At 36.3% G+C, this 12,298-nt stretch overlaps 1 protein-coding gene across 1 annotated transcript in view; it reads left to right on the top strand.

The window, feature by feature from the left end:
• lrp1ba (low density lipoprotein receptor-related protein 1Ba) overlaps window positions 1–12,298 on the top strand; it is a 228,098-nt gene that overhangs the window by 125,234 nt on the left and 90,566 nt on the right. Inside the window, 9 exon segments of the mRNA XM_043222495.1 lie at window positions 2,315–2,455; window positions 3,886–4,011; window positions 4,126–4,257; window positions 6,106–6,240; window positions 6,346–6,475; window positions 7,565–7,691; window positions 7,838–7,989; window positions 8,267–8,391; window positions 9,077–9,448. Coding sequence (XP_043078430.1) covers window positions 2,315–2,455; window positions 3,886–4,011; window positions 4,126–4,257; window positions 6,106–6,240; window positions 6,346–6,475; window positions 7,565–7,691; window positions 7,838–7,989; window positions 8,267–8,391; window positions 9,077–9,448 — 1,440 coding nt within the window.

Below are 12,298 nucleotides of genomic sequence, written 5' to 3'. Positions count from 1 at the left end.
TTCATTTTCTTTGTCATTGTTGTCTTTAAATGACATTGCCTGCTCATTTTTTGGACTTAAAGAAATTTTCCTTGTTTAAGGAATAATTCATATGATGAATGAAAATGAAGCTATGAGAGACAGAAGTGTAGTTTGTTCAAGGACATTTACGTACAGTGAAATTCGAACAAATTACACCGAATTACAAAGACTTCAGACTCTGTGAAGACGTGGTTTTAATCAAACGTTATTAGTCATTGTAGTGCTGTGAATAAGTAAGTACACCCCATTAGGCATTTATATATATATATGCTTTGCAAATATTTAATCTGATGAATAAAAAAAAAAATAAAATATATATATATAGACTTACTGTATGTACAATGAAATGCATTTATTTTCAATAAAACGTTTAATTGGACAAAGATTTCATTTTTATCAATGTAACAATTGCAACTATGTTTACAGGAAACTCACAAAACTAATTAATAATACTTTCCATATCAATTGAACCCTTATAGTCCTGTCAGTATAGTTCTGTGAAAAAGTAAGTGCATCCCAGTCTTTTTGACTTACTGAAGCTACACCTTTATTTGTGCAGTATTTATGGCTGAACATCATATAATTTAACAATGAAAGCTGGACTTTGAAATCTTCAGTTGTATTCTTTCAAAAATAAGCACACCCTATTAAAAGATATATATTTATTTATTTATGTATGTGCTCCTGAAGTTTACTTTTTTAAAAAAGCATTGATAGTCTGAATGTCATGCATGTCAGCCTATTAACAACTAAAAATGAAAGCTGGACTTTTTTTTTTAACAAAGATATCTACAGAAAGTCAATTGTTGACAATGGAAAAAGACGTTTTTTTTTTTTGCTGATTTTTACATTTAGACAGGGCATATTTTGGATTTCGACGTCACGTTACCATAAACGTAATCAAAATAGATTAAAATAAATATGTTAAGTTCTTCCTCTTTTACAGTGTTCTGCAAATTTGCACTTATACTCATAATTTTGGGTGATAAATGTAGGGGTGTGATTACTTCCCCTACCCCACCCCTCACACGCTGGCAAATAAATTGCCATTTCTGTTTACTTAAGCTGTACAAATCATTAAAAAGTACATTCTAAGTATAATTTGTTCAATTACATTAAGCACTTTATCTATTAACATTCATTAAATGCCAATCCAATATATGCAACCCCAAATGTATTGCGAGTAAAATGCAAACGGTGTACCAGTTGACAAATTTCCAGCCGCGTCTTTTTTTTTCTTCTTTCATTTGCATCAAATTAAATCTGCACCCTTACTCCATTCAGGAACTTTCTCCGGCACGGAGCTTCTAAATGATCCTCCGCTGTGCCCTACGTGAAGTATACAACAACACTGTTCGGCGTAATTCATTTTCCCTGCGTTTGTGTCTGCCAACGGCTGATAGCTTCAGCTCAGGCCGAGCGCTAAGAATAGTCCTGCTAGCTTTTGGCGTCTGTATGTAATCCATTCAGGGCTGCCAGGGGACTAAGATGCCTCTGCTCACACCTATGGGATTCATAAGTGCTGAGAGGGTGGGTAGAACAGGGGTACGGTGGCACGGTTTCGCGTCGAGGGACGTCTCCTCTTTCAATCTAAGACACAACTCGCAAGTAATATGGGCAAAGAAATGTGTAGCTCGGTTCGGGTCACTGGGGAAAAGGATGTTGGGAGACTGCGGCACACTCGGCATGCCTTTTTATGATGTGTAATCACAGACGGTGTGTGAGTCCTGGTCGGTTTTCTCTGTGTTGTACCATTTCTTAAAGGCTGAGATGACACGCTATAGGGCTTAGCAGATTTGCAGTGTGCTGTCCGCAGCAAAGAAATAAAGCACTTATAAAGACATGGTTCAATTTCAGAAAGAACAAGTATGCACAGTGACGTTTTATAATAAATTCTTAGAAGTGCTCAATTCTGTGCCGTTTTAGTTAAATAATTACTATTAGATTTACTATTTTTAATATTTATTACTATTTTTGATTTTTAGTATTTGTTGAATATTTAATTAAACTTTATTTAACACATTTCTTTAGCATTTCATTGAGAAAAACATTGATCCATTAATGGTTTAATATCGAAAGTCATGTTAAATAATTCATGCGCCTCAAATTTTAGGATAAAGGCAAAAAAATTTTTCCGAAATGTCTGTTAAAAATTTTTTATTTCTCTCATTTTCATTTGAAGATTAGGCTGAAAAAAGGGGAAAGTTTATGTAAATGCTACTTGTCAAATTTGCATTTAAAATAGAGATTTCTGTGTTTTTCAGCTGTTCAGAAACATTAATTTTCTCTCTAGGTGGGAAGTTATGGTGGGCAGATGATGTCCTCGCTCAGCTGGGAACCGTTAACAAGAGAGATGGGAAAAACCTGACGGTTCTTCGGAATAAGACCACAGGCGTCGTCCATATCAAAGTGTATGACAAAGACAGTCAGAAAGGTAAAAAGAACCGTGTTCCTGAATGTTTTGTCTGAAATAAAACGCAGACACAACAGCTTCTAAAGAGCGATTAACATCAAACGTTTTTGCTTCTTTTGAAAGCAAAAAATGTTTACATTTGTTCACTCACAAACAGCAACAAGAGCAAGTGATGTCAACACAAGCTGCCTCGCAATGATTTGTATAGTAAAATGTGCTATATAAATAAGCTTTAATTGAACTGAAGATCAAAAGTTCCCACACCTTTTGATCATTGAGTTACAGTCAATTACTTTTTAACCATGTTTTTTAATAATTAACTGATCAATGAAATTATATATATCTGCGATTTATGAAAATTTAATATGAATATTATATGTATATTATAATATTAAATACAGCATACAGTTGTCTAAATTGTAGTAGTGTATATTGTCAAAAAACAGTTTTTTGTTTTTTTTTTGTTAAACAGTTAATATGGTAAATCATACCATACTATTGGTTATGTTAATCTTAAGATTTTAAAATGAAATAAAAATATACACAAGACAATGCTTAAGGGTTTCCACACATTTTATAATTTAATTGCCATAATTAACTTAAAACAAACCATCATGTATTTGAAGTATATATCAAGCACTTTAATAGTATTCATTTTTATTTTTATGTTTTAAAATTTTATTATAATTTTATAAAATTTTATAATTTTAAAAATGTTTGAAATAGCATTTTTAAAAATATATTTTAATGTTTTTTTTTATTTTAGTTGTGAAGAAAAAATTCATAATTTAGTTTCTCAATTTTATTTAACAATAAAAAAATAAATAAACATTTTAAATAAACAAATATGTATGTTACCTTAATTTCCAACTCATTCCAAACTCATATTTTCAATCCAGAAGAATAAGATCCTAGTCATTTCTTCAAGGTGAGGTTGCACATGACTCGGACAGCGGTTCTGCTTCATAACGAATATGTTTCTCCGGCCACACATTGTCAAAGCCCTTTACTCTATATGAATTATGGCAAGAGACATTCATATCGCTGACAGGTCTATTAGCAGAGGAGTGCTTGATCCTCTAAACGCTCTATTAGGATTTGAAAAAAACTGGCAATTAGGGGCTCTTTAAGGTAAATCTTTTTCTACCTTCTCAAATCTCCTCATACCAATTAGCTTCCTCATTTATCTCTCTGACACGGACCTCATGGGAGCGAAGGCCCGTCTCATTACACCACTTCAAATGAGCTAACTGGGGTGTTTCTGACGAGGTGTCCGAGGAACAAAGTCAAAGCGCCACCATTTCTTACATTTATTTATTTTTCCCTCAACTACATTTTGTTTGTGATTGATCTAGAATTTTTTTTCAAGAACGTACGCAAGCTAGACGCCAAACTAGTTTACTAGATTAGATCAGATACACCGTTCGTGACTTCTCAAATTTTCTTCGAAGGTCGCAATCCTTGTGTACCGAACAACGGTGGTTGTTCCCAGCTTTGCCTTCCCACTTCTGAAACGACTCGGACGTGTTCTTGTACTACAGGCTATAATCTTCGTCCCGACCGCTCCACCTGTGAAGGTAGTTGTGACCTCTGCAACGGACGTAATTAACCTTCCGATCTCGAAGGTATCCATTATTTTTCAAAAGCGCGTTGACCTGGAATGGGGTTGGTTTGATGTTTTTCTTTGCTAGGTCTTCAGTCTTTCCTGATGTACTCCGTTAATGAGGGTATAAGAGGACTGTCTCTGGATCCCAGCGATAACTCAGAAGTTTTGATGCCGCTAACTGGCACTCTGTTCGCCGTGGGATTGGACTATCATGCCGGTAAGTGCACTTTTCTTTTCATTATAAAGGGAAAAAAAAACTCAAGCAAACTTAAGCAAACTCAAACAGTTTTTTTTTTTCCAATTAATCGCAATCAAACTGCAGTTGAGTTATTTGGATTAGCTTAAAAAATAACTTAAAAATAACAACCACAATAAAAGCATGATAACATCAAAAAAGAACCTGATTTTTGAACATATGAAAAAAAATATATATATATATATATATATATATATATATATATATATATATATATATATATATATATATATATATATATATATATATATATATATATATATATATATATATGACCAAAAGTGACTAAAGTTCATAAATAATGAGTTTGGATGCAACATAACAACTGTAATGCTTCAAATTTGCTTTTGAGATTAGTGTGTTTTAGTATTAGATGAATAATATAAAAATGTGAAGATTTTTTCTATTGACTACAATTAGGTAGACGTCCTTGATTATGGATATGGATATGATCTGTTATTGTTCTCCGAATTAGTTGTGTGTTTAGAAACCAAAGCAATTAGGCATCGCCCTGCCATGCGCACAACAACATATCGGCCCTTGACATGAGGAAAACATTGATTTGCAGGGTATCTGCCGGTGTTTGGGACAGATTCATATAGAGCAGTAATTGGACAGCTGTCTCCGCACTGAGACAGAAATGCCACTCTTTGCATCAGCAACAGGCAGTTTGCAGCTCTGCATTTGCATGATAAAGCAAACATTGGCATTGCATTGCATGTCTATAATTTTTTTTTTTTTTCATTGCGAGATGAGGTGAATGGATGCGATATGTGGTTATGACAGATGGAAGATAATCGAAACAGATTAGCTGGACAGATGAGCCGATGCCTCGTAACGATGTGAATGGGCTTCATTGGAGTTTTTGTCAAAAGGGATATAATGTACATTTTTGAGTAGGCGAGGAGCTGGTGGTGCATGAAGCTAGGGATAATGTCGTGCGGCCAAGTCAAAGCAATTTTTGTGAAAAGCCTTTCGAAAGGGACAGACCACGGGAGCCAGGACAATCACGAGTACTTTGAGCTTTTTTAGCCTCTATTGTTTTGGATAAAAGGCGGGTTTGAATGAGAGCAAAAGGGCAAAGGCATTTTGGCCAGCAGAAACAGATTTTTTTTTAACAGGTAGAGAGCTTGGCGTGATGATATTTTGAAGGCCTTGTTTATTCAAAATTGGCCATCAGCACAAGAATTCATACAGCAGCTGTGATGTAAAAGGCAAAAACTGTGTTTTTAGAGCATTTTATTTTAAGAATTCTAAGTCGTTTTTTCCAGTAAAAATGAGTTTTCCTATAGGTAATTAAAGCATGAAAGATTGTTAGTTAAAAAGTTAAATGAAACAAAATATTGAAATCTTAAACTAATTTTATTTGAATATTTTATTAAAATAACAAAAATTGAAAGAAAAAATTTAAATAAGAAAGAGAAAACACAACTAAATGACAAAAACATTTATTAAAACCAATGTAAAACAGATAATGCACTCATTCTAAATATATTTTAAACTTTAAAGTATCTCCAATACTCCAATAACATTGCATAATATACTGTGACAAAAAAAAGAAGTCTAAAAATATATAAAAAAGTGTATGTGTGTGATACTAAAATGACACTGTGATAAAATTCTTTTAAAAATTGAAAAGGTGTTATTGGTGAGTTGGCAGCAACAGTAATCAAAAATTTGGAAAATTAGTATGCACAATTAATTGCATAATATAAACAGGTGCAACCATAAATATACTCAAGATACTTTTTGCTAACTAGTCAAGGCACGCTTTATAATCGTGGGTTACTTTCTAATTGCGTATCTTAGGAAATGATACATTGTACTGGACGGACATGGGCTCTAACAGAATCTCTAGGTCCAGTCGGGATCAGACCTGGAGAGAGGACATCGTCACGAGCGGTCTTGGACGTGTTGAAGGACTAGCGGTGGACTGGATAGCAGGTGTGAAAGTTTCTCTTCTTTTAACATTTCTGTGTTTCCAGATTGAAGTTGTCAGGCTTATTGTTTCTCTGTTGGTTCAGGGTCTTTGTTGCTTTGCATCCAAAGGTAATATTTACTGGACGGACCACGGTTTAAATCTCATTGAGGTCGCTCGATTGAATGGCATGTACCGTGCCGTGGTGATATCTGACGGCCTTGATCAACCCAGAGCCATTGCTGTGCACCCGATGAAAGGGTATGCATCTGGCTTTTTATTTTTCCACTCTGAAAATACCCTCTGGTTTATTTATTTTTTGCATTTCTTCTAATGCTAAGCTTCAGTTTCACCCAAGTGTGGCAAAAGCGTTTAAATGAATGACCTATGATCATCTAGAGAGCAGTTAGTGTGTGCAATTAGCACCTCGAAGCTTGTTAACTTCAGATGTAAGTCCTCCTTAAAGGCCTTATAATTTCCATTGCATGTATTTTAATTTGAGAGGGCCTTCATGATCTTGACCTCATGTTTGTAATGAGTTATCTCATTATCTACAGCTTTTGTACTGTAAAAGTGAAATATAAACATCAAGCTGTTATGTTATTCACTGGCGTCACAAAAAGACTCGCTTTTTCACCCTTCAAATGCGAAAGGCTGCTTTTAATGATCCACTCAGTCCCTAATGGAAATCGAATCTTGTTCTACATTTTGTCTGATTTACACTTGAATATGCAAAAATTGTTCCTTTAAGGGTACAACAACAACAATGGTACACTGGGACACTACTCTAAAAGGGACATCGTTATGTACCTTAGTATAACTATTTAAACTATAAAATAAATACAAAAAATTATGTGATGGATTACATTTACATTTGTTTTGTAATTAAATTATGTAACACTGTTTAGTGTAATTCTCCAAGAACATTTACCTTTAAACGGTTCAAAGGATCATTTCAAATCATTGTAAAAACAACAATTACGATATAATCGCAGACTATTTATATTGGAGATCTCGGATAACTCTAAAGCACAAAGGTACAAAGTTATGCCTCATCTATGCTCCAGTCATCAGCTGTTGTATCCTTACATGTTGTTGTAACCCTTTTTTTGACAGTGTGCTATTTGATTTCACTTAGAAATAAACTGTAAGTGGTAGAGGAGAGGAAAAACACAACACAGTTAAAATTTTCCCATGAGTACCTGAACACAGCATTAGCCCAAACATATTTTTTTACTAGTTTCCACTATAACTATAATAAACTAAGGTAAATCTCATATTTCAAACTGTGCAAAGGTCAAAATTCCTCAGGATGACTACTTAATAGTACTCTTTTCTGATTCCATGCAGGTTTCTCTTCTGGACGGAGTGGGGCCAGAGTCCTACCATCTCCAGGTCATGTCTGGATGGTTCAGAGCAAGCCGTGCTTGTTAGCACCGGACTAGCAAGGCCCAACGGCATCTCAATAGACTACCAGGTCTGCTAACCCTACACGCTTACTCTGCAGGTTGCAGTTCATGTTGATTTTGTGGTTTAACTTGCAGCTTTAGGGCAGCCAGATCATATATCCCTCAGTTCTTAAAACAACAGATGCATGATATTTGTCTTCCAACTGCGTTGTAGGAAAATAAATTATACTGGTGTGATGCCCGCAACAACAAGATCGAAAGAATCAACCTTGAGCGGGGTGAGCAGAGGGAGATTGTGTTCTCATCGAGTGGGGTGGATATGTTTTCCATAGCAGTCTTTGGGGCTTACCTCTTCTGGTCTGACAGGTAATTTATTTTTTCATAAATGTTACAGTCTCAAAGAATGGCCCAAGAAGGCAGATACCATTCCATTTTTCCTACAAGGTCACAATGTCTAGTGCAAAAAGACACTTTTGATTATTTCAGAATCTCCCATGGTTCAATGTCATTCCAAGAATGGGTTACCTTACCTTCTGTTAGACCAGCTGTGTACTGTATTTTAATGAGTTCTTTGGTTTTAATTAGTCGAGGGCCATTGATTAGCAAGTGTCAAACTTTTGGTCTTGTGCCTCCATGATGGTAGAGCCTACGCCAATGGATCCATCCGCCGTGCTTCCAAGAAAGACGCCGTGGATGTAGTGACCATCAGGAGCGGCTTGGGCGTCAGTCTGAAAGATGTGAAGGTCTTTAACCAGGATCGGGAGAAAGGTTGAGGTTTCACTTAATGGCAGTTTTCCTGTTCTTTGAACATTGCACCAATGCACACAAGTACATAAAGCAGGCTTGTCCAATCCCGTTTCTGGAAGAACACCTATTGGCAGAGTTTAGCTCCAACACATATATCTGGAAGTTTCTAGTAACCCTTGAGACCTCGATTAGCTGGCTTAGAGATGATTAATGAGCACTAGAGCTAAACTTAAAAGAAAAGTTGCCCTCCAGGGGAAGGATTGTATACTCCTGCTGAACGAACACCTGGTGATGGACACCATATGGAAAAATATATTAATTAGACTTGCTGTCATAGCAGTAAATATATGAGAAAATTATTATTTTTTGAGCTTTACAAGAAGGGAATAGTTTACCCAAACTTTGGACCCTTTCTAATTATACTTGAATTTTGTCTGCATGCTAAAACTCTTGTCACAAAGCCATTATTAGGTGATGCACCACATGTGGCAAAGGGGCAATGTCCTGCGAAGTTTAGCTCCAACCAACTCTAAAACAACTGCCTGAAGGTTTCTAGTAATCCTGCACTTGATTAGCTTCTTCACATAGAGTATTTTAAACTGATATTGGAGCTAAACTTTACTGGACTGTGACTACTGGGAACTATGTTTGACATCCTACTTTGTAGGGAGTCTGATCTGTAATTTTTGGACTTTTTTTGACCCAGGTACGAACACTTGCAGCAGATCGAATGGAGGATGCCAGCAACTTTGTTTTTACTTGGGGAATAACCGGAAAACTTGTGCTTGCGCGCACGGATATCTCGCTCAGGATGGACTCAGGTGCAACAGGTACGAGGGTTACCTGCTGTACTCCGAAAGGACCGTTTTGAGGAGTATTCATCTATCGGATGAGAATAACCTCAACTCGCCGATAAGGGCGTATGAGAACCCGAATTATTTTAAAAACATTATAGCTTTGGCCTTTGATCATCGGCAGAAAGCCCAAGGAACCAACAGGATCTTCTTTAGCGATGTTCATTATGGGAATATACAAGTCATCAACGACGACTGGACAGGAAGACGCGTCATTGCTGAGAGTAAGTAATTGTGTCTACGTTGTTAGTAGCGCTTTTTTGTATGAAAATAATCGTTTTTAGTTACTTCATCCGCAGGCATAGCAAATAATTGTTTTGACAACCCTTTTATGAATTCCTGTCCATGTCTGCTGTGACTTAAAATGTTTAAAAGCCTGTATTGCATGAAGTAATTGACAAATAATAATTAATTAAATGACAATGTCCGGTGTAACTTAAGTAACTTAGAAAGCTACTACCTTCTGAATAATGCTGATGAATGATTTTACAGAGACATCCTTGATGTTTGTAGTTTACATCTGTTAGAAATGTTTGAATGATTAGGAAAGTGTTTGTGTGGATCTGTCAGAACTTTCAGACCATTTCCCATACTGTCCAGCCCGATGTCGTCTGTCCAAGGTACTTTCGTAACACATTAATTTGCTGTATTTGGAATGCAGCTCATATTTGTAGCAGCATCACGGCCAATTAACTGTGGTAAAATGTAAATAAATTATCCATACAGGGTACAGCCAATTACTCCGATAAAGCAGCAGCCCAGTAGCCGGCATTGAAATTCATACCTCTTGTGATTTATCAGGCCCTAACCTTGTCAACATTAACACACGTCTCATTTAATCAGTATGCCATTAACCTGCAGAGCTGTCAGTTCGCAGCTGCCGAACTGAACGATAGCTTACCTGAGAGGAATTGCGATATTTGTCAAACGAGGCCGTGGCAGGCGCTCCGATTGTTATACCTGACCCCTAGACGCTAAGCTTTATCCTTTGTCATGGAATTATTCTGATATATTGCTGGCATGTATCTTGGCGTTAGGCTGATAAACAGCTCTTGTTTGAGGACTGGTAGCTCTTTAGTTGAAGTGACTTTTTTAATATTAGCTGAATTGCGACTATATTAGTTCTAAAATGTTGAGTTTGAAGTCAACTGACTCAGAGATGTTTTTGTACATTTCATCTGGCAGCTATAACTGTGTGTTGCTCCAACATCTCCCAAGCTTTTGTTGACAGGAAAGTTCAAATCTGACATACTGCAGCTTCTCGAAATCAAAGCCAGTTCAAGAACAGACAGTTTCTCGGCTCAATGACTTTTACTCAGACCTCTATAGTTTTCACCTGGGCTGGTGATTAAAGACTTTGTTTTTTTGGCACGCTGTTAACAACACGTCCAAATCTATTTTATTGACAACAGCTCAACCTGTTCAGTCAGCATGAACTTTCACATACAGAGGAATCACACCTAATCTTTCTCACTCTTCATGTATACGACTGTCAAAACTGCCATGTGAGCACCCTGCCTGCCTCTTCCTATGCTTGCAACAGAGCCTCTGGGTTATTTTACACTTAAATTGCAGCATGTTTGTTCTTGCAAGCTGTTGATTACTTTTTTTAGAGGCGCTTTTCAACCTGTTAACCTTTTTAGCCTGCCATACTCATTTTGTTGTTCCAAAACCTTTTTGACATACTACATCTGAAATTTTAATGAACAACGTTGGTTCATTTTCATGCAATGCCAATGAATGGAATTGGAGTTTATCTTATTTCGATCAAAATCATGCGAATTGACAACTCGTAAAATACATGCGATTTTAATGATTCATTCGTATGATTTCGTACAAATTAGCCACCTGGTAAAGTGGCTGGTAGTACAAATTATCTAATTATCAACTTTTTAAAAGTCTTAATGTTAAGATAATTAACAAATATAGTCTACATTTGGAAGAACATTAAGATTTGAGATTTAACTTCTGCATTCAGATTTTTGCCATACATATGCGTGTTTTTACTTTTTGGTAAACATTTCTTTAAAATAACTCTTTTTATTTTTGCCCTATTCACACCTCAAGGTTATTTTTAGACACGTTACTAAGCTACGAAAAGGCTAATCAGTGCGAAAAAAAAAGCCACAACAAAGTATAATTAGTCATTTAGGAGAGACATGTCTGGATTATGAATGAAGAGTGAGGCCATTGTAATTCAACGGGAATCTGTGAGAGAATATTAGAAAGAATTAACGGTTTTACTTAGTCAAGACTCAACAATCGCGCAATACGTCAAGCCCTGAAGGCTTTTTATCCATGTGTGAGGAAAATCAATTTTGGGTCAGGGGTGAAAGAGAGCTACTGCGAGAGTATTGGCTTGGAGAGAGAGAGAGACATGCAGAGGGAAGACGACAGACAGACGTGGAGTGTGAACTATGCCAGAGGAGTTCGACAGCACATGATCGGACTTCAGGCCTTTAGAGAAATGCCAATGCTGCGTGTCCGTCGGGGGAAATCTGTCTTTGTTTGCCAGAAGACGGTGATAGATCGCAGACGGGATGTGATCACTTGACAAGCTCGTAATATATCGTACAGGAGACGTTTCCATGGCAACACACAACTGTCAACGAAGCCCGAAGTGGAAATGTCATGTCGCCTTCATTCTCAAAACCAGTCATTTTCGTCTGGAGCCGTGTTCTTGATGACCTCCCATAAACAAATACCAGGTTATTGCTGTTCAAAGTCAAGTTTGTTTGTTTCTCAGCACTTATTCCTGGTCTTATTGTGAACAATTTTTCTACGGACGTTGGTGTCATACTGGGTTTGGTATATATTTGAAGAGTTAATTTGCAAAAACGATAAACGGCACTTAAAAATCTGATTGCCACGCATTGCGTGTACTGATCACAACAACACATTTATTTATTTTTTTCTCTAAAACATGGAACGTGGATTTACCTGCGTTTTCCCAAAAAAATTACTGTTGGAGGTATTTGCTTTTGCTAAAAATGCTATTTCAATGAACTTGCTTTTTAAAATCCTAATAATTTTAACTGCATTTTATTGATCGAAGCAAAACATTAAAACTTGTT

Source organism: Puntigrus tetrazona, chromosome 22 (genome assembly GCF_018831695.1).
Source record: "Puntigrus tetrazona isolate hp1 chromosome 22, ASM1883169v1, whole genome shotgun sequence".
Taxonomy (NCBI): Eukaryota; Metazoa; Chordata; class Actinopteri; order Cypriniformes; family Cyprinidae; genus Puntigrus; species Puntigrus tetrazona.
Note: the sequence above shows the minus strand (reverse complement) of the source record. Positions and strands in the feature narration are given on the sequence as shown.